This window comes from Panthera leo, chromosome B4 (assembly GCF_018350215.1).
Source record: "Panthera leo isolate Ple1 chromosome B4, P.leo_Ple1_pat1.1, whole genome shotgun sequence".
Classification (NCBI taxonomy): Eukaryota; Metazoa; Chordata; class Mammalia; order Carnivora; family Felidae; genus Panthera; species Panthera leo.
This window is the reverse complement of record NC_056685.1, coordinates 137,792,508-137,820,235: the sequence shown is the minus strand read 5'-3', so window position 1 is coordinate 137,820,235 and position 27,728 is coordinate 137,792,508. Positions and strand designations below refer to the sequence as shown.

The 27,728-nt window shown below is 51.1% G+C and overlaps 1 protein-coding gene across 8 annotated transcripts in view; it reads right to left on the bottom strand.

Moving 5' to 3' along the window:
- The window catches only part of PPARA (peroxisome proliferator activated receptor alpha), a 66,786-nt gene that overhangs the window by 5,853 nt on the left and 33,205 nt on the right, over positions 1 to 27,728 (bottom strand). For 2 of the 8 annotated variants that reach the window (XM_042948119.1, XM_042948120.1), the window contains exons 3-6: positions 17,916 to 18,151; positions 8,170 to 8,330; positions 6,374 to 6,512; positions 5,170 to 5,372 (exon numbers count right to left, since the gene is read on the bottom strand). In XM_042948119.1, coding sequence (XP_042804053.1) covers positions 5,170 to 5,372; positions 6,374 to 6,512; positions 8,170 to 8,330; positions 17,916 to 18,123 — 711 coding nt within the window. In that variant the 5' untranslated portion in view covers positions 18,124 to 18,151. Of the gene's footprint in view, positions 1 to 5,169; positions 5,373 to 6,369; positions 6,513 to 7,340; positions 7,494 to 8,169; positions 8,331 to 17,915; positions 18,152 to 22,132; positions 22,231 to 25,257; positions 25,657 to 25,914; positions 26,063 to 27,728 lie in introns of those variants that run through there. The other 6 variants (XM_042948121.1, XM_042948122.1, XM_042948118.1 and 3 more) reach the window with 6 other exon arrangements.

Genomic DNA, 27,728 nt, shown 5'->3' with positions numbered 1-27,728 from the left:
CGGTTCGTGGGTTCGAGTCCCGCGTCGGGCTCTGTGCTGACAGCTCGGAGCCTGGAGCCTGCTTCCGATCCTGTGCCTCCCTCTCGCTCTGCCCCTCCCCTGTTTGTACTCTGTCTCGCTCAGAAAGAAATCAACATTTAAAATAAATAAAAGGGTACACGGCTTTCCCCTCAGTTCCAGAAAATATACTAGTAGGCCACCTTGGTTACATCACTGGCTTTTTAGAAGTACAACAGCGGGGAGCCTGGGTGGCTCAGTGGGTTAATAGTCTGACTTAATTTCGGCTCAGGTCATGATCTCACAGCTCGTGAGTTCAAGCCCCGCGTCGGGCTCTGTGCCGACAGCTCGGAGCCCGGAGCCTGCTTCGGATTCTGTGTCTCCCTCTCTCTCTGGCCCTCCCCCACTTGCACTCTCTCTCAAAAATAAACATACAAAAAAAAAGTACCTATGGCAGAAATAAAGGTCTTAAAGTTGTGTGGCCAGAGAAATTTGGGAAACGCTGAGTTAAAGGAAGTTAGGACCTTTCAGAGTCTCTATCGCAACAGGTGTGTGCAGTGAAGCTTCGAGAGCAGGGACAGGCAGTAGCTCCCAAAGTACGTGACCACAGAACATGGGTTTCTTTTTTGATGGCGCATCTCGCAGGACCGGCTACAGAATTGGCGGGCCTCAGGGCAAAATGAAAACGTGGGGCCCCTTGTTAAAAAATGATGAAGAATTTCAAGACAGCAACAGAACATTACATCCCAGCGTGGGGCCCTTCCAGGCACGGGGCCTTCTGAAATGGGATACACGCCCCCGAAACCCGTCCGGGACTGGTTTTATGTGAAACATACTCTCATAAATGGGGATATAACTGGCACAAATATTTCATTTCATTTTTATAAAATCATCACTTGGATTTTAAGGAGGCAGGGCCTCACTAACAGAATTAGGAACCATTTGAATTCAAAACAGGTGCTCATATTAAGAAACCAATGTTTATTAAAGAGAAATTATGTATGCTAACACACTTGATAAACACAGTTGATAGGACCATCTAAAAAAAGCCACGCTGCTTATATAGAACTGTGGAATGCGCCTTTTATACTTAAGTTAGAATATGAATGTATCTGCCATCACGGGTGGTCATTTCAAATAAATAAAGCAGGCTGTGATGAGTTTAAATAGCGTGAGGCAGAAACCTGCCCAATTTCCCCCCCAAGTCACTCCCCACTGAGACCAGAAGGTTCTCCTAACTGACATCCATCACTCATGTGCAAACCTGATTGGTATCGTGTGTGTCGATGATGTTACTGACAAGAACTGATCTTTACTTACTTAAAAAAAATTTTTTTTTTTAATGTTTATTTCTGAGAGAGAGAGAGAGAGAGAGAGTGAAAACAGGGGAGGGCAGAGAGAGAGAGGGAGACACAGAATCCCAAGCAGGCTCCAGGCTCTGAGCTGTCAGCACGGAGCCCGATGCGGGGCTCGAACCCACAAGCCGCGAGATCATCGAGCTCAAGTCGGGGGCTCCACCGACTGAGCCACCCAGGCGCCCCAAGAACTCGTCTTTAAATACATTTAAACAGCACTTTCTATGGAAAGTCAGGCAGCACCAGCTTTTAGGAAAAACTTACTTGTGAATTATTGGTGTAATTGCTTTGGATGAAACCATTTAGTAAGCTTCAGTTAGGTTTTACTACACATTTCTAGTAAACAGTATAAAAAGTATGTTTTTCAATCTTAAAGCAACATCCCCTAAAGAGGTGATGCCATTTCAGGATGACACCAGGAGGCCCCTTGTCCCGAAGAATCAGGAACATTGCGAAAAGAGGCGCCTGGGTGGCTCAGTCGGTTAAGCGTCTGACTTCGGCTCGGGTCTCGATCTCACGGTTGGTGAGTTCAAGCTCCACATCGAGCTCGCTCCTGTCAGCGCAGGGCCTGCTTTGGATCCTCTGTCCGCTTCTCTCTGCCCCTCCCGGGCTCATGCTCTCTCTCAAAACTACATAAACATTAAAAAAAAAAAAAAAACTGGGGCGCCTGGGTGGCTCAGTCGGTTAAGCGTCCGACTTTGGCTCAGGTCGCGATTTCACGGTCTGTGAGTTTGAGCTCCGCGTCCGGCTCTGTGCTGACAGCTCGGAGCCTGGAGCCTGCTTCGGATCCTGTGTCTCTCTCTCTCTGTCTGCCCCTCCCCCGCTCACGCTCTGTCTCTCTCAAAATTAAATAAACATTCAAAAAAATTAAACAACAAGTGTTAGAATCCATTCCCAGCCACAGGTCAAAAATTCGTCCCCTTGCTTCATTTAGTCTTCTCAGACAAGACACCTCTGTTACTATAATCCCAGTTTGCATTCAGGCTGGCTGCTACTGACTCATGATTTTGTCTAAAAATTATGTTCCCAGAGGACAAAGATTTTCCATAACTGGTGACATTCAAAGACTCTAAATATAATCCCTGACAATTGTGGGCCACACGGGAATCTTTGAGAGGAACATCTGAATTAAGAAACTTGTAGCCAGGCCTGGGTGACTCAGTCGGTTAAGCGTTAAGCATCGGACTTCGGCTCAGGTCACAATCTGACCTGACCACAGCTGGTGGGTTCGAGCCCCGTGTCAGGCTCTGTGCTGACAACTCGGAGCCCGGAACCTGCTTCGGATCCTGTGTCTCCCTCTCTCTCTGCCCCTCCCCCACTCACCCTCTGTCTCTTCAGGGCTGTAAGGCCTCTGGAGCCAGAAGTGAGCTGGAGCGAGGACGGGTGTGTGCACATGTGCAGAGCTGGGGCCTGAGCACTTGGGAGCGGCCCGCATGCGGAGGGCGCCCTTGGGAGGGGACAGAGCGCGGAAGGCCCAGACTTCAGCGCTCCTCTCCATCTCATTGCAAGTGGCCTCCTGGAACGTCTCCTTGTGACATTCTTAACACCTCACACATCAACACACGGACTTTTTAGGACACTGCTGAAGAGCACTTCTTTTGGAAGCCAAGTTCGGATGGCACCGATGTTGCCTCTGCACCTCAGCTTGTTCCTGGCACCCGCATATCAGGGGGCAGCAAGGGACGTGACAAGCGAGGACTAGGTAACTGAGGACCCTGCTCGTTTTCTGGCCTCAAGGTTCGGAGATCTCAGGGGCTCAAACCAGCCCTTGTGCGGACGGAAACATTCGCTGTCCCTGCCATCACCCCCCTGCAGATCTTTCCCCAAAGCCATGGAATCTCCATACTTCCTGCAGCCCCCTTCTTCCTCTCAAGACCCTCTCTGCACCCCTCCTCCTTCCCCTCCCACAGCATCCCCCTCCTGGCCCACCCAGCCTCCTAACTGGTTCCAGGTCAGCTATGGGTCTTTGTAGAGGCTGTGTCCTGCACTGGGGGCTCTAAGTCCCAGGAAGTGCCCCATTGGGCTGGTGGGGAGGAGGGGGACGGGGAAGGGCCAAGGCAGAGGGCCTTGGGTGAAGCAGTCCGGCCCTGTGCAGACACCGCGATCACAGGATCACCGGCCATGAGCAGCAGACACCTGCACGCTGCCTTTCAGACCGGTGACCTTGCACTCTGGTTTGGAGGTGGGGGGCAGGGGCAGGCACGCGCCCCCCCCGCGAGCAGTTTGCTGAATTCCCTTTCTCCTGTACGGTGAAGCCCCAGCCCAGACTTCAAGTCTGTTATTTATTTCCTTAAGATGAAAATAGATTCCTCCCAGAGAGGAAATGCCCAGATGGCATCAGCTCGGGCCGAGGGGGCTCCTTCCAAGGGCGTGTGGATCTTGGTGGGAAGGATCTCGGAAAGACACTCCGTGGGAATGAAATTAATATTAAAGAACAGTGTTTGGTTAAGAGTAAAGATGACTTTTAAGTTCCCTTTAAATTCTAAAAACCCAACCGAGCAAGAGAAGATCTCAAAGAGATCAGAATTGCTGGTGACTCTAATACAGGGTTATTCTAATCATTTCCAAGAGGGAAATTCAAAATTAAAAACTTATTTTATTCTCACCCTTGTGATCCAGAAAGGGTCTCATTTATAAAAGCCTCTGGGGCCTCCCAGCATGGGTGTGGCTTTGCCAATTTAATAGAGTTTGCCTGAGCTGTTCTGCAATGTCTCAGCCTATTTAATGGGAGAATTTCACTGAAGAATTAAAGACTCCGTCAAAGAGAAGGTTGGTTTGTTCATGAAAGTAAGTGGCTTGTGAAATACTTCATTTTCCTGTGACTAAAAATTCCAGCTTGTAATTCCCAATCAGGATTGCTTTCAGCTAGCTACTCATTAGCACAAATTAAACCTGTTTCACCATGCATGTAGGAAAAAGGCAAAATATCTTCATCAGCCAACCGTGGGCCAGCCCCTCTTTGAAGAGGCCCTGGGATTAGTTCTGTAATGGAGACGGAGGCTGAGCTGACCATGGGGTGGGGGGTTGCAGGAGGCAGAGTGAAGGAGGATCCCCAGACACCCGCTCAGTGCTGCGGAAAAGGTCCAGAGAAGACAATAAAATTTCCGTAAACAAATAGCCCTTTCTAAGCCCAGAGATATCCTTGCCTTTTCAATGAAGAAACAGGAGGAGGCCTTGGAGGGGGGGAGAGGAGGGGTGATGGGAAAAGAGGGAGGAGTTTTAGGGGAAGGATAAGTAAGAACGCATGTTGGGGGACACCTGGGTGGCTTAGGAAGTTAAGCATCTGACTCTCGATATCAGTTCAGTTCATGATCTCATGATCTGTGAGCTCGAGCCCCGCATCAGGCTCTGCACGGACAGTACGGATCCTGCTTGGGATTCTCTCTGTCTCTCAAAATAAATGAATAAATAAAAATAATAAAAAGAACACAGGTTGAATGAAAAGAAAATGCTTCCATTTTCTGGCATAAAATAGAGATTTTTTTTTTAATGCACTTAAGAAATGCCCCTAAGCTATTAACCAGATTTGTGTGTGTGTGTGTGTGTGTGTGTGTGTGTGTGTGTGTGTATTAATCACGCAGTCATTGTAATAACTTGGTTGCCAGGAGCTCTGAGGCGCAGCGAACCCAGGAGTTGCTGTTAAGCTGCCTCTTAGTCTCTGGACGCCTCTATCCGTGGCCTCTCGTTTGCCTTGGGGGTAAACACCACTCTCCCAACATGTAACACCTGTTTCCTCAGCCCCTCCTTGGGACTCTAGCTGACGGGTCGCCAGGGGGACACTTCAGGCTGGATGGCAAACAGCCGCGGGGACACCTACCGGGTTGTTGTTGGCTTTCCCCGCCAGGATGACCCGGGCCTTGACCTTGTTCATGTTGAAGTTCTTGAGGTAGGCCTCGTAAATTCTCTTGGCGAGGGATTTCAGATCCGCCGTTTCAGCATCTTCTGGGTCGTGTTCACATGTGAGAATTTCCGCTTTCAGTTTTGCTTTTTCAGACCTTGGCATCCGTCCAAAACGAATTGCTGGGGGGGGGGGGGGAGGGGGAGAAACGGGAATAGGAAGCGAGCAGAAGTGAGCAAGGCGGCCCTTGACAGCTACCGACCGCCGGGCAGAGAGTTCGCGCCGAGGATTCGTCCACGAGTGAAAACCCACCCTCCATATCGGCCAAGGTTCTGCTCTGGAGCAAGGAAGATAAAACTCAACCTTCATAAATCCTGGACTTTTAAAAAAAAAAAAAAAAAGAAGGTGAAAAGGAAAGGCCACACCGGGGCGCCTGGGTGGCTCAGTCGGTTAAGCGTCCGACTTCGGCTCAGGTCACGATCTCGTGGTCCGTGGGTTCGAGCCCCACGTCGGGCTCTGTGCTGACAGCTCGGAGCCTGGAGCCTGTTTCAGATTCTGTGTCTCCCTCTCTCTCTGACCCTCCCCCGTTCATGCTCTCTGTCTCAAAAATAAATAAATGTTAAAAAAAAATTAAAAGAAAAGAAAAGAAAAGGCCACACCATTTACTCATTTCAGCAACAGGACCGGCTGGGGGTTGTTTACTGTCGTCAGGTCCAAAACTGCCCCTTAGTTCAAGGAGACGGACGTGACCGCTAGAACGAGTTCGTCCGGCACCCTCTTTCTTTTTCCAGAAGGGAGACGTGCCACTGCTGGGAACTGGTTATACCTTCACGTCCTCACTGGCACGTTCTAAACTGGCGGCATGATTCCGAACAATGGAATTCAGCGTGGGAAGGTGTCTACAATGGCCCACGCTTCATTCGGATGCTGTGACCATTCTGGCATCCCAGCGGCAATCTCAGACCCCGGTCTTACCGTGTGGAGTTTCTAACGGGGATCGCAGGCACGCTGCGCAAGCTCAGCCACGTGGGACTCTTACTTCCTTAGGCTACTCTGGTTGCAACACGACCTGGGTCCTAACTGTCTTTGCGGCGCATTCGTGGAAAGCGCGGTGCGCTGCGACCCAACGGGGGAGGAAAGCTGGGGCGCGGGCCGGGAGGGCACGCTGGACAACCTTACCTACCGTTATGGGACATCCCAGCCGAAAGGCACTTGTGGAAACGACAGTACTGGCACTTATTTCGATTCTTTTTCTGGATCTTGCAGCTACGGTCACATTTGTCATACGCCAGCTTTAGTCGGATCGTCCTCCGGAAGAAGCCCTGAGGGGTTGAGACACAGTCGATCAGCGACCGCGGGCCGCGGCCAAGTCGGTATCACTGCCTTACTCGTGCTCCTTGTTGCTCATTTATTGTCCTTTGCAAGCGAACTAGAATTCGTGGAACGGTTCTAAAAAGTCTGACATAATTGGGACAAACTGAGAATCGCAAATGTCATTACGCCTAAGATGCCACACGACAAAACGTGGCAAAGTGCAAAGCAGCTTCCGAACGTCCTCCCCTGGTTTGGGGAGACGCAAGCGAGGTCTCCCAGGGCTACTCGGCCCTGCCCCGGGTCGGACAAGCGTCACCCCTCCCTGTCCCACCCACACCCTTACTGGGGACTAAGCGCTTCCTAGGCATCTTAGAAGAGAGTATTAACTCCTTGCAAGACAGCAATTCCCATCGACCACAATAAAAGGGAGGCAACTGTTTGTAAACAGTTGTCTTGCCTTACAGAAGCATCTTAAGCTCTCCCCAGTAAGAGAAAACGTCACTATTTAGCCCATAAAAAAAAAATGAAACGAAAGGAACGTAGGTGCGGCCCCGCAGAAGAGGCCACCCTGCAACCAGCTTTGTCACAGGCACGTGGTCAGGAGGCTTGTGAAGGAGTCTGTGTATTTGCTTCGGTTCTTGTTCTCTCTGCTTCCCACTCCTTCCTACGTCTTCCTGATGGGGCTGGTCCGGGGGCCCGCAGGAGGGGGGACAGCAATTTCTTGGGGAACAGGAGGGGAGGCTGGTGCCTTCACTCAGTTGGTCGTCTGGGTCCGTGCAGCGGGATGGCCGGAGGAGGCACAGGGTCACGCGGGGGGCTGAAGACAGAATTCTAACCGTCGTCGGGAGGCAGAGCCGGCCCCGCTCACGCAGCCCTTTTTCTCCCTGCGACGCAGGCCTCCAAGGCCGCCCCAGGTTCGGGTGCTGCGACAGCGTCTCAAGGAGGCAGGTCGCACCTGCACCGGTAAAGGCCGCGGCATCTTCCAGGAGTCAGTAAGCTGTCTCCGTGCGCGCAGGGGAAGGAGATTTCTGCCTGTAACCGGACGCTGAGATTGTCGCGTACACGAAACCCCAGAGCTGAGAACACATACATCGTCGTAAAGGCACGATGTGGCGTCCGGCCACCTCCGATGGCCGTGAGGACCCCTGCCCCCCCCCGGCCTGCTGAGGACTGAAAGAGCGAGTGGGCCCCCTGGCCCCGGCCTCAAATAAAGGGATCCCTCTTACTGTTTATTTTCTTTCAAACATGTCTCTTCAACTTCCTAACGAGTACGGCCCAGCAATCTGCCCCAGACCCTCTGAACGGAGAAGCTAATCTCTTACGTGGGTCTGTTTCTTATCTCTGTCTTCTGGCAGATCTTTTTAGTAGTGATGAAAATCTGCGTAAAACATTAAAGGAACCAGGGGCGCCTGGGTGGCCCAGTCGGTTAAGCATCCGACTCCTGATTTTGGCTCACGTCATGCTCTCGCAGTTCGTGAGTTCGAGCCCCACGTCCGGCTCTGCACTGACAGCGTGGAGCCTGCTTGGGATTCTCTGTCTCTGTTTCTCTCTGCCCCTCCCCTGCTGTCTCGCTCTCTCAAAATAAATTAAATAAGTAAGTAAGTAAAAGGAACCACACGCGGCCCCTGGAGCAGGGCCCGTCCCCTCCGCCAGGGGCCACCGTACCTTGCAGCCTTCACAGGCGTGAACTCCGTAATGGTAGCCCGAGGCTTTGTCCCCACAGATTCTACATTCAATGTTCAGGGCTACGCTGGAAGGTTCATCAGCACTGCCTGGAGCCACGGGACAAGTGACCGACGAGGGACTCGAAGCCGGTGAGAGGGTGTCTGAGAACAGAGGAGGGAAGACTCATGAACACTGCAGACGCATCATCGATGTCTAAACCGGGTTTCCAAGGGCACGACTGCTCGTGAGGTGTTCAGTGAGGGGCCCCCGTCCTGGGCTGGCCCACCCCCGCCTGTGCCCCTGCTGTTACCGCTGCAGCGTCCCCGAACCTGCCGCTGGGCCGTCCCCGGTTCTGGACCCCAACACGCCCAGCGGCCTCCCCACCCACACCGGGCGCGGCCCACACGCGAGTTGTTACTTTGCTTCCCTCCGGCGCTTTACTGTAAACGCCGTAAATCACACCAGAATAAAGGATGAAAGTCCATGTGGGCAAGACCAAAAGCAAAATCCATGAAAGACTTAAAAAAAAAAAAAAAAAAAAGTTGGACTTTCTTACAGTTAAAAACTTCTTTCTGCTCTCCAAAAGACACTGCCAGGAAAACGAAAAGACGAACCACAGATGTGGAGAAAACATTTGCAAAGCACACATCTAATAAAAGATTTGGATCCGAAGCACACAGAGGAGTGTTAAAACTCAACAGTAAGAAAAACCACCGACTCAATTGAAAAACGGGGAGAAGATCTGCACAGACACCTCCCTGAAGAAGGTACAGAGGTAGCAATGAAGCCCGTGCAAAGATGTTCCGTGTCCCTGGCCGCTGGGAAACTGTGAATTAGAACAAGCAGACGTCGCCCTGCACCTGCGAGACTGGCTCAAACGAAAACAAGACGAAACGGAAGAGTTGACAACACTCAGTGCTGGCGAAGATGGGGAACAACGGGAACGCTCATTCGTGGCTGTTGGTACGAAGACGAGCGGCTGGGGTCGGGGGTTGGGGGGGGGGGCTTGAGCAGGTGAGGCAGGTCTTTTGGAAACGGTAAAACAGTCGATGCGAAAACGTAGTGACGACGTGACGCTGTGCGTTTGTCAGAGCCCACGGAACGTTGCAGTACAGGGCGAGCCTTAACGTGTGCAAATAAATAAAAAATATTTAGGAGGCTGGGGGACTGTGGGGTGACACACAGAACGGGACAAAGTCGTCTCACTGTGTTACATGTGTACGAAACGGCCTCCCTGAAGGAGGCGTGGAGAAGACATGACCCTAGGAACCCTGGAAACCAGTGGCGTCTATGGGACGGAAGGCAAAGGAGCTGTGTGCAAGCAAGGCGCATCGGTGGATAAAGTGGCCCCCACAGGGGTACGGCCCGCCACCCTGGTGCCGCCATCGTGTAGACAGAGGTGGACAATGAACTGGAGGGATGGTGGTGTGGGCGCCAGGCCTCTCACTGCTGGAGCGTGCCCTTGCCGATCAGCTGGGAGGGGTGAGACCGACCCCCGTGGCGGTGGCTTAGACCCCTGCCGATCAGCTGGGAGGGGTGAGACCGACCCCCGTGGCGGTGGCTTAGACCCCTGCCGATCAGCTGGGAGGGGTGAGACTGACCCCCGTGGCGGTGGCTTAGACCCTTGCAGATCAGCTGGGAGGGGTGAGACCGACCTCCATGGCGGTGGCTTAGAGCTGCCGGCATTAGTATGAGCTCCTGCTTAACAGAGATCCAGATGGCTACGTACAGAAATATTTATAGACGTGCGTGTACACACGGGTTAGCATGTGCACGTATCTCTTTGTTCCCCCAGCTAAGAGAACCAAAAGGAAAAGACGCTCCAGCAGCGACCTGAAATGACAGAGGAGACGGCATCCAGGACTCTGATAAGGCTGCATAGAGTTCCGTGACCACCATTCACGACGCAAGTGTCAGAATTCGTAGGCCATCAGGTAAAGTACTCAAAAGGGTTTGGGCTCAGTATCGCGGCACACTTACCTGCAGACTCCACACCGTTACGGTTCCATCTAACACAAGACCTGAAAGGTCAAACCTTTTCCAAGTAAGGTAAGTGCATCCCAGAACAAAACTCAGAAATATTTACGGGGATACAAAAATATCCATCGTGAACTAAGTTCACAATGGATGGCATCCAATTAAAAAATTAAAAAATACATGGGGCACCTGGGTGGCTCCGTCGGTTAAGCGTCCGACTTCGGCTCAGGTCGTGATCTCGCGGTTCGTGAGTTCGAGCCCCGCGCTGGGCTCTGTGCTGACAGCTCAGAGCTTGCTTCAGATCCTCTGTGCCCCTTGCTCTTTGCCCCTCCCCCGCTCATGCCCTCTGTCTCTTTCTCAAAAATATATAAACATTAAAAAAAATTAAGAATACATAAAGAAGCAGAAAGATATGACCCACGATGAGGAGAAAAATCAATGAACTTAAACTGACCCCAAAGTAACAAAGATGATAGAAATTTATGAGTGTATCCTAAGTGTTTAAGGAGCTGAATGAAAGACTGGATGTGTTAGGTAGAGACTGGTCATGCCAGTAAGTCTACACTAACTGATGTGAAAAATACACTGGATGGGATCAGGGCCAGATTAGACACTGTAGAAGAAGAGATTAGTGAACTTGAAGACCCAGTAAAGAAACTATCCAGAATGAAACACAGAAATATGACCAAAAAATTTTGCTTCATGTGGGAAATCTACCAAGCACTTAAGAAGAAAGAGTATCAATTGTACAGGGATATACAGAAAACGGAGAATAGGGCAGACTTCCCAGCTCATTCTATGAGGCCAGCATTAATCTGATACAAAAACCAGATAAAGATTTTGCAAAAAAAACTAGAACCAATATCCTTCATGAAGACGGATGCAAAAATTCTTAACAAAAATTTAAGAAGTTAAGTCCAATAATGTGTAAAGAGGACAATACGTGATGACCAAGTAGGATTTATTGTGCTAATGTGAAGGTGACTTAACCTTTGAAAATCAAACAGTATAATTCGCCCTACCAATCAATCATAAAGATAAGTCATTTGACCATCTTACCGGATGCAGGGAAAACATTTGCCAAAATCTAACTTCAATTTCTGATAAAAATTCACAGAAAACTAGGATGAGAAGGGGAATTTCCTCGATCTAAGAAAGGGCATCTATGAAAAATGATGGTCATCATCATACTTAGTGGTGAGAGACTGAGATCAGGAACCAGGCAGGGGTGTCCCCCCACTTAATTCAACATTGTACTGGGGGTTCTAACCAGTGTAATAAGGCAAGAAAATGAAATAAAGGCATCTAGCTTAAAAAAGGAGAAGTGGGGTGCCTGAGTGCCTCAGTCGGTTGTGTCCAACTCTTGATTTCAGCTCAGAACTTGATCTCAGGGTCATGAGTTTGAGCCTCATGCTGGGCTCTACACTGGGCATGAAGCCTATTAAAAAAAAAAAAGAAGTACAACTCTTTATGTACAGATGACATAACTATCTGTGCATAACATCCTAAGACCTTATAAAATATGAAACACTTAGCAATAAATCTGACAAAAACTGTGAAAGACCTGTGCACTAAAAACTAGAAAACAATGAAGAATGAATCTAATGGGGGCAGTAAGTCCGTGGCTCCAAAGGCTTCGTGTTGTTATGATGTCAGTTCTCCCCACATGGACCTTTTGGTTCAAGGCAATCCCAATCAAAATCTTAGCAGGCTTGTTGGGTAGACATTGAAAAACTGATTCTGGAATTAACAGAATACCCAAAGCACCTTTAGCAAAGAAGAAAAAATTTGGAGAACTTAACGCTACTTGACTCCAGGCCTTACTATAAAACTATAGTGGCCAGGAATTAATGGCATTGGTATCAAATGAGAGAAACAGATCAGTGAAACTGAACAGAGGGTCCGGAAATAGACCCAGGCAGGTAAGGTCAATTGCTTTTTGACAAAGATATAAAGGCCATTTAGTGGAGACAGCAGTCTTTCTGACAAAGTGTGCTAGAACTTTACAATGCAAAAGAGAGAGAGAGAGAGAGAAGAAGTGAGTTTTGATCTACGTATGAAGATTAACTCAATAGATCTGGTACGTCAATGTAAAACCCAAACAACAGAAAACGTGTAGAAGAAAGTGACTTCGGGCCAGGCAAATATTTCTTAAACATGACACAGAAGGCATGATCCATGCAAGAAAAAACACTGATGAATCGCATTTCCTCTAAATCAAGGACTTCTGGGTTTTGAAAAACACTGTTAGGAGAGAGAAAAGACAAGCCACGGACTAGGAGAAAATATTTATACGTCACATATCTGATGAAGATACTTGCATCCAGAAGAGAGGAATAGCTCTCGGCAGTCAAGAGCAAGGACACCACTCGGTTTAAAACGGGCAAAAGATCTGAACAGAAATGTCACCGAAGAAGACGTGTACGTAGAAGAGGTACAGACTTGGTAAACCAGCCGTGGGGACGGAAAGTACGGCACAGGAAACACGGCCCATACGATCACGATAACGCTGCGTGGCGGCAGATGGTGACGACACGTGCCGTGGTGAGCGCTCTGTAACGCACAGATTATCGTGTGGAAAATTCACTGTGTTGTGCACCTGATACGAACATTGTACATCCACTACACTTCAGTAAAACTTTTTTAAAAAGAAGATATCTGGCAAAAGATTCTCAGCATCACATACCGTTACACGCCCGTTGGAATGGGAAAAAACCCAGAAGACTGACCACAACCACAGTTGGTGACGGCGTGCTGGGGCTGGAGCTCTCACACGCGCTGGTGGGAGCATGAAATGGTATCACGTTCTGGAAAAGATCTTGGCAGTTTCCTTCCTTTTGTTTTCATTAAAAAAATTTTTTTTTAAAACCTTTATTTATTTTTGAGAGACAGAGAGAGACAGAGTGCGAGCGGGGGAGGGACAGAGAGAGAGGGAGACACAGAGTCCGAGGCAGGCTCCGGGCTCCCAGCTGTCAGCAGAGCCTGATGTGGGGCTTGAACCCACACACCGCGAGACCGTGACCTGAGCCGAAGTCGGACGCTTAACCGACTGAGCCACGCCAGTGCCCCGATTTTGGCAGTTTCTTAAAAGCTACGCAAACATCCACCTTATGTCCCAGCCATTTGCTCCCAGGTGTCTACCCGGGAGAAGTGAAGGCACATGTCCACACAGAGACTGGTACACGGCTTGATCTCTGGCAGCCAATACCTAGAAGCGACTCCAGTGTTCATCGGCGGGTACCCGGAGAAGCAAACAGGAGCAGAGCCGCACAACAGACAGAAAGACGGAACTCGTGCAGAAGAAGCTCCAGATAATTCTGCTGAGCGAAAGAAGTCAGACTGAAAAGAGAACATACTGTATTCTTCCTGTTTTTTTTTTTTTTCAGTTTATTTATTTATTTTGAGAGAGAGACAGAGAGAGCAGAGGAGGGGCAGAGAGAGAAAGAGAGAGAATCCCAAGCAGGCCCCATGCTGTCAGCACAGCCCCGACATGGGGCTCGATGCCACCAACTGTGAGATCGTGACCTGAGCTGAAATCACGAGGCGGATGCTTCACTGACTGAGCCACTCAGGTGTCCCTGTATTATTCTTTTTATATAAAATTCTAGGAGACACAAACAGGTATATAATGACAGGCAGACCGGGGGTTGCTCAGGGGAGGGGAAGGAAACCCAGGGTGGAGAACAGGGTTTATAAAAGGGCACAAGTAAATTTGGGGTTGATGGATTGGGTCACTATTTTGATTGTGGTGACGGTTTCACACTTAAAATGTGTGTGTGGGGGGGGCGCCTGGGTGGCTCAGTCAGTTGAGCATCCGACTTTGGCTCGGGTCATTATCTCGCGGTTCATGAGCTCGAGCCCCGCGTCGGGCTCTGTGCTGACAGCTAGGAGCCCGGAGATGCTTGGGATTCCGTGTCTCCCTCTCTCTCTGCCCCTCCCCTGCTCGGGCTCTGTCTCTCTCTCTCAAAAATAAAACATTAAAAAAACTTTTTAAACGTGTGTGTGTACATATACACATCAAGTGGTACACTTTAAATATGTGCAGTTTATGGAATGCCAGTCAAGTCGCTAAGAAAAATCGAGGCGAGAAAGATAGATCAGGCTGCACCAGCCGCCTCGCCCGTCTGGTCTCCTGGGTGTAACACGTGAAGCGAATACACTTTATAGATGGCCCTTCCACGGGAGCGGTTCACGTAATTTCGCACCATCACCCAAGAGATGGAAAATCTAATTTATAAATAAGGGATAATCTTATCCCTCAAAGTAGCCAGTGACACGAGCACGGGGAAACCAGTAAGAAGTATGAGGTGATTCCAAATGACCGAAAGGATCACCAGTCAGGGGCCGGAGGGGCTACGAGTGGCGGACCACACGCCCACCGCGGGGAAGGCTGGTGGTGCAGAGGCAGGGGCGTGTGCCCAGCACACCTCGGTGTGCTCACTTTTGCTAAGGTCCCCCTCCTGTTTTGGTCACGAAGTTCCTTGGAATTGGTCGGAGGCCAGCGTGGAACTCTCTCCCCCCAAACCCTTGCCCTTTACTTTCTTTAGACGGGACGTGCGTGGCAGCCCGTGGAGCTGGGTCAAACGTGGCTTCCCACGAAGCGTATGGACCACGAGGCTAGTTGGCGTGACGTTTCCAGGTCTTACCCGTGTCCCAGCTTTCAGACGGCGTGTAGCTCCTGACAACGACCCGAAAGACGTTAGTTTTAGAAAAGCTACCTTGACCTAAACTGGAAGAATGTGACTTCACATTCCTTCTGTTGGAGGGTGAGGACTTGGGAAGAGAAAGCCCAGGCCGAGCGGCCGCTGTGTGGCCTCTGCCTTCCCGGAGAAAGCGGGAGGGTGTCTGAACGCTCTTCGTGTCCACGGCTAGAACAGAACTTTCCAGGGGCTTTACCATGACACGTCCGCCCCGCTCACGCAAGTTCCTTATTTCAGAAGGACCTCGAGACTGTGTCTGACCTGAAGGAAGGCGTATCCTCGAATCCTTTCGTTATAAGAGGGACTGTATGTTTTCCAAAGAAGGGGGAAGAAACCACTTCCTTTAAGGAAAGAGACAAATTGACACAGAGAAATCTCGAATCCGGAAGAAAACCGATTTCTGACAGTCAACGTAACCACAAATAGTGCACAAAAACACCCCGGCGTGTGGCGTGTCTATGATGTGGAGAAGAAAGGACCCATTTTGAGGGGTGGAGAGCTGGGTGTTGAGCCCAGGTTTTCTCCTACTCTGGGCTTGTAACCTCCAGCACGTCCCAAAGTCCCGGGGTCTGCCTCCTTTCCTCTTCCCTTAAATAAACATAACGACGAACTCAAACACGGCTCTTGGGATTCAGGGAGATAAGGCCCATGCGGTGGCCAACCGGTGCTGGGTAGCTGGGCTGTCACCGTCCCTGACCCCGGCACGGGTTGGCCACAAGACTCGGCAAGGCGGGCCTACAACACAGAGGCTCTTCCTTGCTCCCTCCCTCACTGTTTCTGGAAGCGGCCATCACCCGGGACACTCTCTCTGGAACACGTCATGGGAAAAGCAGCCAAGACTTGAACCGTTTATAAAGGTCTGTTGGGGTCACTACAGAGGCTGCTCGGCCACGAAGGCCGCAGAGTCCTTTAACGCATCATCTTCACAGGGTGTCGCACGGATCGCACAATCCCTGAGTTACGAGGTCGAGAGCAGGGCGTCAAAAGGGGTGTCCGTACAAACAACGTGGCTGTGGAGCCAGCCGGGGAGCACGGGGTCAAGTCTTGGCGCGGCCTCTTTCCAGCTGTGTGACCGGGCCACATTACCTAATTCCCGCGGGTTCGTTTCCACTTGGGAAGCGGCAACCATCCGGGGTTTTCGCAAGGATTACGCGAGCCTCTGCACCAGCTGCCTTTTTTGCCTCCTGCCAGGAATGCTCCTTCCCGCTGCTTTTATTTTCCTTTAAAGTACTTCAAACATATAGGAAAATATAGAGTATAACACCCACCGCCCAGATTTCCAAACTGTGACGCTTTCTCACACGGCTTCACGTCTCTGTTGAAAGTACCACCTGCAAGGGCTGAATTCCCCACGGAGCTCCCCCCGTCTCTTTCTCGGCCGGAGACCCTTCCCTCCGCCCCCACCCCCCTCTCTTCTCTCGGTGGGTGATCGACACAGTAAAGCTGGAGCCAGCTTTCCGAGGTGCGCGTCCGAACCCACCTACCCCACGCGGCACTCTCTGGTGCTGGAGGTTTTACGGGAATTGAATCCTGCTGACGATATCCTTCAGCATATTTTCACTCAGTGCCACTTTTTACATGGGTTCATGTTGACACAAGCGGAGCGAATTCATTCCTTGAAGTTACCATAGAGCGTTCCGCTGCAGGGAACGCGCACGATTTCTCTGCTTTCCTTGTTTCCTGTTCGTCCCCATCACATGCACCGTCGCACTGCACGTACCATGAACCATGGTTGCCGGGCACACCCCCATTCACGTCTCCTTCTATTTATTTCTTTTTAATTTTTTTTAATGTTTATTTTTTTTGAGAGAGAGAGAGACAGAGAGAGAGAGAGAGAGAGAGACAAAGACAGAGTGCGAGCGGGGGAGGGGCAGAGAGAGACGGAGACACAGAATCCGAAGCAGGTGCCGGGCTCTGAGCTGTCAGCACAGAGTCCGACACGGAGGGCGGACCCACAGACCGTGAGATCATGACCTTCAGTCGGGCGCTTAACCGACTGAGCCACCCGGGCGCCCCATTCACATCTCCCTTTGAACAATGTCTGTCCCCGGTGGGCCTGCTGGGTTGAGAGTGCATCCGCTTTGCACGACTCTCTCTGTACAGGTTTTATCAGCGCACGCTGTTCAGCACAGCATGAACCCTCCCTTCCCACCGTCACTAAAGTCAGTGCAATCGTCACGAAAACCATCTTCCCGGAGCAGGAATGAGTGAGAAGGCAGTAGGGAGAAACGTGCTCCAGGTTCAGGACTCATATAGGGGGCCACGGAGGGGAAAGGACGCAGAGACCTTTCGTGGACGTTGCCGTGGAGAACATTCTCCCTCGGTTCCCCGGAGGGCCCCGGTATCCCACGCTCAGAGCCGACAACCACACGTACCCCTGTTGCCAACCACTAGCTGGGCCGACCCCGGTCCAGCCTGGTCAGTCCCGACCGGAGACCCACTTCTGCCAGGAAGCGTGTGGAGTCAGGTGCACCCCAGATGGAGCCTTTTCGAATCGAGGGCACGGTTTACGCCACGTTACCCCGGGCTCGCTTAAGTGCTGTCTGGAAGGATGAACCGTTTTATGTCTTCTTCCTTCCCAGTGATCCCAGAGGTTACCCGAGTGGCCCCGTGTTTTATTTCTTTGTTTCTGCCTTGCTGGCACTCGATGCAGTTCGTAATGCAATGTAGAATTTAGGGAGATGGCTCGTATACATCTCCAGATTTTAAAAAACCATCATTTTTATTAGAATAGGAGCCTCTGCTTTAAAGAAATAAGAAGTCAGAATTTTTTTAGAAATGTGGCTGACTGCCTTAACTGAGTTTCAAGTATTATTTGACGCACGTATGGCTTTTAAAAGAAGCGTACCGTGAGACACACGGCACAGCAGGCCCAGGGGAATGGGCTATGCTTTATCATGTCTAAAGGGTTTGCTGCACAGAGATGTGACCTCTTTTCCAGCTAGAGAGAACAATTTCCTCGGCAGGAAAAAAGAAAACAAGAAAAAACACAAAAAAACCAAAACCAGAACCAAAACCCGAAACCAAAACGTTTTCTAAATAAAGCTTTTAAGGCTACAGCACACTCACCTGTAATAACAGATCCGTCTGATCCTGGGCCACTTCCTAAATACTGGTACTCTGTAAAGCTAAAGCTTCCGGAACTGTCCTCCCCAATGGATTGAGAAATCTCTTGGATGTTTCCCATTTCTTGTAGGAATTCTTCAGATAATGGGCTTTCCAGATCATCAGCCTCGAGGGGGGAGAGGGGGCAAATCGGGCTTTCTGTGTCCACCATCTTGCTTAGATGGTTCCGGAAACGCAACCTGGGAAGACAGAGAAGTAACTCGTGAACCGTGGATATAGAAGAACACTGGTTTGGGGCGCCTGGGTGGCTCGGTCGGTTAAGCGTCCGACTTCGGCTCAGGTCATGATCTCACGGTCCGTGAGTTCGAGCCCCGCGTCGGGCTCTGTGCTGACAGCTCAGAGCCTGGAGCCTGCTTCCGATTCTGTGTCTCCCTCTCTCTCTGACCCTCCCCCATTCATGCTCTGTCTCTCCCTGTCTCAGAAATAAATAAATGTTAAAAAAAACTTTAGGGGCACCTGGGTGGCTCAGTCGGTTAAGCGTCCGACTTCGGCTCAGGTCATGATCTCACGGTCCGTGAGTTCGAGCCCCGCGTCGGGCTCTGTGCTGACAGCTCAGAGCCTGGAGCCTGCTTCCGATTCTGTGTCTCCCTCTCTCTCTGACCCTCCCCCATTCATGCTCTGTCTCTCTCTGTCTCAAAAATAAATAAACGTTAAAAAAAAAAAAAATTAAAAAAAAAAAAAAAAGAAGAACACTGGTTTTCCTCCGATGAAAGCGTCATACCTGAACTTATAACCTGAGGAGGAACGTTGCTAACCACCTTTTCTCAGCATGCCTTTAGAAAAGCACGCTAAGGAAATGAAAATCTTTAAACACAAACTGTGTAAGGACACAAAGCCGATCCTGGTAGAATCACTCACCTGCTACTGAGTCTACACGCTGTGCTCAGCACAATCTACTATATCCGAGCTGGACAGCAAGAGCAGTGGACAGAATCCCCGCTTTCCTGAACACCGCGTTTGGTGGGGGCACCGACAGTTAACAAATAAACAAGTAACACAGGTGGACTGTCCGATCCTGGTCCGACGGCTCACCGGATGGGGAACGGATGCTGCCTTACACGGGACGCTGCCTTGCAGATTTGGGGATAACGGGGTCTGAGAGGGGGAGGTGTGTGGAGGTCTCGGGGAAGAATGTTCCAGCAAACAAATGGCAAGTGCAAAAGCCCCACGATGGAAGCCTTCCAGGAGTGAGCAGGTCGAGGTGGCTCAGCCGCGGGGTGCAGGGCGAGCGGGGTGGGGGAGGACACGCCGTCAGCATGTCCTCCTGGTACCCACGGGCTAATTCATGCAGGTTTTCCTAAAAAATGATTGTGCACTTACGGATACATCGTAGAACTAAAAAAACCCAAACAGGTGCGTCCCTGACAAAGCCAGACTGTTTCAGCTGGTAAAAAACCAACAGAACACGCTCCAGGTGGGTGGGTCCTGTTATGAGCTGAACTGTACCCCCACCAGAATTCATATGTTGGAATCCTAACCCCCGGGACCTCAGGACGTGGCTATATTTGGACACAGGGTCTTAAAGAGGTGTTTATGTCAAAAGGAGGTCTTTAAAGGGGGCCCGAATCCAGTCCGATTGGCGTCCTTCTAAGAAGAGGACACTTGGACACACACGAGACACCCGGGGCGTCCGTGCGCAGAGGGAAGGCAGCCGCCTACAAGCCCAGGGGAGAGGCCTCCGGAGAAGCCAGAGCCGCCAACACCCTGTTCTCGGACTTCCAGGCTCCAGCACGGTGAGAAAGAAACGCCTCCTTAAGCCACCCAGTCTGTGATGCCTCGTTCGGCCTCCCTGGCAAACGATCACGGCCACAGAGTCAAAGCAGTGCCACGTCCCACGTGGGTTGGTTTCACACTCCTGCTCAAACGCCCGAAGCCACTTCCTGTGACCTCCGGACTGAAGTCCCCCTCCTCGACACAGCACTCGCGATCTCATGATGCGTCCCCTTCCTGATCTCGCCTCCTCGCCCTCTCCCTGTCCCCACTGTGACCCGCGGCACCGGGCCGCCACCTGGTCCACGCCTTCCCCGCGCCGCTTCATTTCTGCACCTTCGTCCGAGTCCACCTGCCCGAACTGCCCTCCCCACCTCCGTCCCCCTGAGATCCCGCCCCACGACCACCCCCCGGGCCTGGCGGTCATGCGTCCTCAATGAGACGGACCAGGCGACACTTGGCTTCTGGAACCGCTTTCCCAGCTGAAGTGGCCACAGTGAAGCCCACGGCTCCCGGCACGGAGGGGACCCGAGCAGGTGCATGCCAGCAACGGCCGGGGCTCTCTGCCGAGGTGAGGGTGCCATTCCCCAGCGAACCCACAACCCACGGTACTTACTCCCGTGAAACACGTTTCAGCCCTGCATAAAGGAAACAGTAGCTGTAAATGCAAGAGTGAGGGGGTGTCTTGACTTCCTTTAGAAATGAAAAAAGGGTGCAATTCGCACATTTTTGTGAAAGTCACATCTCACCCTTAGAGTTCTGACAAGCAACCATGATGGTGACCGTCACACACGGGAAAAATCAGAGAGAATCGTTAGCCTTTCACGAGCTTTAAAAGGAAGGGACTTTCCTTCTCTGTAATCTAGGAGTGTAGATGGGGCTGTGAGTCTGTGCGGTTTTTCTACCGTATTTCGTTCCGCATTATATCTGAAGGAAGATTTCTTCAAATGGCAAGCAAGACGGCGGGGTGAGCGTTACTTACAATGTTCTTCACCATGAAAAACTACAGTCCCTGACTTCAAGGTTTAACCATGAAGTCCAGCCTAGTAAGTATGGGCTGAGCAGAGGCTGCGATGTCAGTGGGGCTGTGAGCACCCCCCTCCTCGACCCCTTCATATTCCCGGTGCTACAGGGGACAATGCAGGTGGACAGCAGCCTTTTTTTTTTTTTTTTTTTTTTTTTCCCTTTCCCTGCAAGTATTCTGTCTTTCCTGGCAGGAGCGTCGAAACTGGCAGAATCGATCGCGAACTGTAAGATCGTGTTAGTTTCCTTGTCATTATACTCGGGGAGTTTGAATACTGTGGGACCTTACCATTTTACTTTTCAGTTGCTTTTAAAGCATACCTGAGATTTATTTAGGGAAACGTCCGTCTCACTGCTAATGAAGAGCTAACGAGATAAAATCCCTCCAGCGAGTGAGGCAATACCGTCCTGAACTCTGGCCAGGGGACTGGCGTTTGCACAAATCACCGCCGGCCCTTTCTGGCTTCCGGCTCGAGCAGATGAGGCTCGGCTCCTCTGAAGGCGTCCCCAGGTAGAGAGCGCGGCCCACCTGCCTGGCGGCTCCGGGCTCCAGGGCCTCCCCGCCGCCCCCGGCCCCCATCACTGTGGCTTCTGCTCAAGAAGCAGAAATATCACGGGAAGTCTGGCTCTAAAGCCCACATAGCACAGCCACTGCCCAGTTCCTCGGAGAGCAAACCAGGTGCCAGTTACAGTATCCTCTGCCCTAAGTGCTTTAGGAGGGGCAGGCGGGCGCAACAAACGATCCGTTTTCTCCGCAGCTCCCAGTGTGGCCGATGAGGCAAGGCAGAAACGACTGGAGAAAAATCAGAGAGCGCCAGCACAACTCCAGTGGGGCTTGGGTTTCCTAGCGCAGAGAGGCTTCCGCGGAGGCCGAGCGCCCAGGACAGGGCAGCGGGGCTCCAAGCCCGGCTCCCACCAAGATGCATGTGCCCGGCCGTCCTGGCCCTCCTTCCCTGTCCCCGGGGCCTGCGGGGCTCTAAAGGCATCTGTTCTTTGCCGTCCCATTTAAATGTTAGAGCTGCGCCTTGTATATCGGAAACGCCAACGCGAACGGCTAAAATTCTACTTTCCGGTCTCAGGAGCGCATTTACCAATTGGAGTATTCCTTTGGGCAGAGTATACAAAAGTGACAGAACATTAAAAGAAATAAGAATGAAAAGAAGGAAGGGAGGGAGGGAGGGAGGGAGGATGGAAGGGAGGGAGGGAGGGAGGGAGGGAGGGAAGATGCAAGGAAGGGGGACAGAAAGGGAAGCAGATACGATGAGCGTTTTGTGCCGAGGGCCGCTGAAACACTGGAAGGACTGTCACATTAACTGATAACCTGTAAGCATTCGGCACATCAACAGCTCTCGCACGGCATGTTGTTTTTTTTTTTTTTTTTAAAGACGAGGCTAAAATGAGTCACAAATGGCATGATGAGCTCTTACTCTGAAGCCGAGGAGGGTCCAGCCCAGGCAACTCTGGTTCCCGGCAGCCCCGCGGCTCGCTTCTGATGGGGCCCTAATTCCATGGGGCGTGAGAACGTCTGACGTGTGCCTTGAGGGTAGAGAATGGATTTTGCTAACTTTGTATCCACGCTTCTCGCACGACCCAGCAGGAGGTGCGGGGTTTGTATTTCTGACGCTCAGCCAAGCCTGGCACTGCAGGCGCAGTGACACCCCCAGGAACTGGGCGACAGCCCGCGAGGACGCGGCCCGTTCTGCGTCAGCACGTGTGGCCGGCCGTCACCCAGATGGCAAGATGGCAGAGCCGCTGTGTCCAAAGACAACACGACGCAAGGGAATCTAGAACAGACGTCAGAGTCATTCTGTGTTGGGACACTGATCAGGAATTTGCACGGTGAAGTATCATCATCACAGGGGCTTAAAAACAAAGCACAGGGGCACCTGCGTGGCTCAGGCGGTTGAGCGTCTGACTCTTGGTTTCGGCCCACGTCGTGATCTCATCGTTTGGGAGTTCGAGCCCCGCGTGGGGCTCTGTGCTGACAGTGCAGAGCCCGCCTGGGATTTTCTTTCCCTCTCTCTCTCTGCCCCTCCCCTGTTCATGCTTTCTCTCTCTCAAAATAAATAAACTTAAAAAAACAAAAACAAAAACAAAAACTTGGGGCACCGGGGTGGCTCGGTCAGTTAAGGGTCTGACTTTGGCTCAGGTTATGATCTCATGGTTCGTGAGTTCGAGCCCCGTACCCAGTTCTCTGCTGTCAGCACAGAGACTGCTTCGGATCCTGTCTTTCTTTCTCTCTGCCCCTCCCCTGCTCACAAGCACTCTCCTTCTCTCTCGTTCTCCCTCCGTGTGTGTGTGTGTGTGTGTGTGTGTGTGCGTGTGTCTCTCTCTCTCTCTCTCTCTGAAAAATAAACATTTAAAAAAAAGAAAAAGCATACAAAAGGAAAAAGAAATCTCAGCCTCACAGTAAAAAACAAAGTCCCAGATCGGCAGGAAAGAGTGTGCATCACACAGGGATGTAGGGAGCTGAGCTGCGGCCTGTCAGCAACTTCCCCAGGAGGAGAGACCCGGGCGCAGAATGTGGGGTAAAGACATGAACAGACAGGTGATCAGTCTGACTCTCCACCTTAGAAGCGACAGAGAATGTGGGAGATATTCTGTGCTGGCATAAATCAGGCGCTTCGAAGAGACAGTGAAGAAGTTTCGTTTCGTCAAATGACTGGAAATCAAAGACCCAGGAGGGATCAGCTCCTCGTTGGCTCCTGGGGCTGTGACTGTGTACGACCTTTCTCTGTGCCGCTACGTTAGTAATGGAGTTTCTTGGACCTTCGAGGCCCTTCGTAAATATTTTCTGAAATTAAGTATTAAATAATAGCTCGATATTGCCCCAACTGTCAACACATTTTTAATTTTTAATTTTAATTTTTTCAAGATCAGCTACATGTTTATTTTCGGGAATGCGACTGTAACAACGTGATGGCATTCCATTTAAATACAAAAAAAACACAGTTCGTCTCCATCTGATATATCTGACAATTAAAAGCTATTTGTTTACGTCTACTTTTTATTTTTAAGCATTCATTATCTTACGGTTCAAGTTTAGAAAGTTATTTTTGTACAAAGGCTAGCTGCCCTTCCCCCCGCCGCCCCAAAATAAGTACTTTAAAAGATTTTGCTGTCTCTATAGTTAAGGCTGAAATAACACTGAAAAAACAAACTTGCATTTTCCTAGATCTTCTTTGCTACCATTAATTTTTGCAACCATAAAATTTACTTCCAAACTTACAAGGCTGGATATACTAATTTAACTGTGACTCACTTTTTTGTATTCAGAGTCTTAGATTACGTATATGAAAGCTAATTTATTAAACCTTTGCGCACAAAGATGAACGCACCTGCATTGTAAACTTATATGAAGAATGAAGTTACAGAAAAAGTAAAAATGTTATTAAAGTTGATGTGTGTGTAAATCACTTACAAAAATCCCCCAAACGGGATAAAGTTGTTCATCCCTGATTTTTCTCGTTTGGCTGTCAGAGTTGAAATATGAATATAAAATGGTTAGAATTCAAAACATTTTTATATGCGAGGGGATTAGATACTCGAGACAAAGAACAGATGAATTTTCCCCACTCGGAACTTGTATTCGACACAAAAAGGGCCCAAATAAATAGTTACAAACATTGGACTTTTACTTTGCTACGACTCATCTTTCTGTAATCCTCCTGAGTTTGTTATACTGTAAAACCCCCCTCGAATTATCACTTCATGTGCTTACCGATGTCACCTTATAGGAACCTATTTACATTTCCTTTTGCTAAATTAGGTCTGATAAGACTTCAGAATGGTAGAAAGGTTAAGGGTGGAATTTTTGTCAAAGGAGTACCATTTGCACGGCAGACAAGAGAGCCATCAGATAATTTTCCCATTTTCCACCCACTGTAATTCACTACCTTGTCAGATTCTTTACACTTTTCTGTACGCCTTTTAGATATTTAATATTTAGAGCCTCGTAGCTCAATTTGTTGGGCTAGGACTTCAAATCACATTTCAAAATAAACAAAGAAATGCTAAAAAGCCTCTGGGACCTTCACCTGGCACCAGAAGTTCAGGGAAATTGAGCAATCATTGCCGTCTGCATAATGATCAGCGAGTGAGCTCCCAAAGTCAGTAAAGAAAATGCCTCGGGAAATACGTCTGAAACGGAGGAGGAGAGCACCAGGGTGTAGCAGTGGTTAAGAAGGCAGGGGCTGGCCTATTTCAATGAACGCGACCAAAAATGGGATAATTATGACTGGTTTGCACAGTGCACAGCTTTATCTGGGAACATCTAAGATCTTCCCCGGCGACGCCTGAGGCATCGGCATTTTGTAATCGCAAGAATTTGGCCCATGAAAATGCGTGAGGAGCCCAATGTGGCAGAGTAGCAGTGAACCCCTAACGTCTATCTTTCGAGGCGCAAGAAGAATGTTCCCTAACACTTCCAAGAAAACCCCTGCCAGGTTTCCACAAAGTTCACACGACATGGCAGTATTTCTCTTCACTTCAAACCCAGCAAACCTTCCCATTTTCCTGGAGCGGGAATTCTCATTTTTAAATCTCATCTTACCTTTGTCGGTGGGGATACTGCAATCGTTACAGGCCAGTGTGTGTCAGTGTGTCAGGCCAGTGTGTCACTTTGGACACACCGTGTGCCTGTTGCAGTGAAATCTGAGCTGAAAAGCTTGTCGCAAGAACCAACAGTCAATGGAGACGAGGTTCACGTTTTACCAGGCACAAGCTTTGCTCCGACGCACGCAGAAGCCTGGCAACGAGGATGACGCTGGAGCGTTGACCCGCCGGACGGCAGAGAAGCAACAGGGGACCCAGGGCCACGCCAGGCACAAAAGGGAATGATGACATCGGGAGCAGGGGAGGGTCTGACTGGTTGTGGCCGGATGACATCAGACACGCGACGGCAAACTTTGTAAGGCTGGGCCTTCATTTTCTGAGTGAACCCGATGGTCACCTTGGGGTTGAAAGACCACGTTTTATGAACTTCAGGAAACACATGGGCATCCCTGAGCTAGAAACTGGCTTAACCCTGGAGAGGGCACTGGAAGAGGCAATCTTAGCCCTGCAGGGACCCGCGGCCCCAGGGCAGAGGGTGCGGGGCCGGGAACAGGGTAGAGAAGGAGACGGTAACACAGGGGTTGAGCCCCAGTAACAGTCACATGCATTGTTTGAATTTTCCCAGTACCCGGGGCTGGGCAGGCAGTATGGGTACCGTTTCCAGAGGAGAAACGCAGCAATCCAGAGAGTAGGTACCTCGCCCGGTAGGTGGGGAGATACGAACAGGATGGTCGAGGCTGTAATGTGGGGAATCTGGAGGGTCCAGAAAGGCTCCCTGAAGGCGGGGACGCCCAAGCCGAATCCTGAAGGGTGGCGAGAAAGCATGACAGGGAGAGGGTAAGGGGCGTCTCTAGCGTGTGCACGGTGACCTAAAGTATCACTGAAAAACAGCCGAGACGGGCGGTACCGCCCACTTTGAGACCTGTCGGCTCTGCGTTACTGCCTGGCTAACAACCCTGCCACGTCGTGGCTTGAAACGCAAGCGTTTTCTGTGCTCACAGTTCTGCGGGCCAGCGGGCCGGGCGGGCCATCTGGTGGCGGCACCACGCGCGGATGGATGGCCGGTGGAGGTCGGTGCCGGCTGCTGGGTGGGCCTTTCTCAGCGCAGCGGTGCCCCAAGGGTGAGGGCGGCAACTTCGAGGCCACGGGCCGCGTGGCCCAGGGCAAGCCACAAGGCGAGCTCAGATCTGAGGGATGGGGACACGAACCCTCCCCCCTGATGGGGCAAAATCTGTGCCCATCTGTGATGCAGCACGACGGGAAGTGGCAGGAGACGAGCGGCAGAAGCAGGAGAGGCCAGTGGTGATGGTGGAAGGGGTGTGGTCCTGAGCCTCGAGGCAACAGGACTCAGGGCAGGGTGCTGGCCAGCAGGGGGGCCTGGCGACACTTGCCTTAGGACTTCCTGGCAGGTGGGTGGGACCTGGTTTTAAAGGCGAGGATGAGGGGCGCCTGGGGGGTTAAGCATCCTTCGGTTAAGCATCCGACCGGGCTTCAGCTCAGCTCATGATCTCAAGGTCCGTGGGATCGAGCCCCGCGTCGGGCCTGCGCTGAGTGTGAAACCTGCTTGAGGTTCTCTCTCCCTCTGTCTGCTCCTTTCCCCCACTGGTTCGCTCTCTCTCTCTCAAAATAAGTAAAGGAACTAACAAAAAAAAAAAAAAAAAGCTTTAAAGGAGAAGCATCCAGAGGGCTTATGAGGCTGTTGAGACCGTCCCCAGGAGATGAGCCCGTGGCCCTGGGAGGGAGGGCCAGAAGGACAGGAAGAACTGTAACGCTGGGGGCTCACGGCAGCAGGGACGCGGGGCAGACGCAAGGCTTAACCTACTCTCTGGTGCAGGTAACCGGGAGGATGAGGTGATGTCCAGGAAATCCAGGACGTAAAGACAGCAGGTGTCCCTGGAGGAGGCGGAAAGATGGCAAGGGCAGTCGTAGAGCAGGTACGAGGTCTCTGAGGGACACCCGGGCTGGGCCCCTCAAGCCCCCTCCCCTCCCCGGGGAAGTCACAATGCAGCTAGCGGGGCTCACCTCCTCTGTCCTTAGCAGCAGCTCGGGGAGGACGCGAGTCCCACCCTCAGGACTGACCACATGACCACATTTCTTGGAGCCTGGGTTTCGGTACCTCTAGTCGGGGTCAATTACATCTGCCAGGCCGGTTGTTCTGAGCGTTCGCGAAACGATGGGCACGTGGCTCCTCCCCAAACAATCGCGTCCCCGGAGGCCAGACCGGGCCGCCTTCAAGTGCACTGCTCAAAATACACCCTGGAAAGCACTGAGCCGACGCCAGTCCGAAGCAGAGCGCTCGGGGCCGTCCCGCCAACCTCAGACAGACACGCAAGACCAGTTCTAAAGAAAAAAGTCCCTTTATCTTTCACTTCGAGGGGACGCCTCACTGGAAGTCCAAATTTGCTCAAGATCTAGAGCAAGGAGAAAGAGGGTTACTTCAGGCAACCTCAACATCCCAGGGGTTAACGC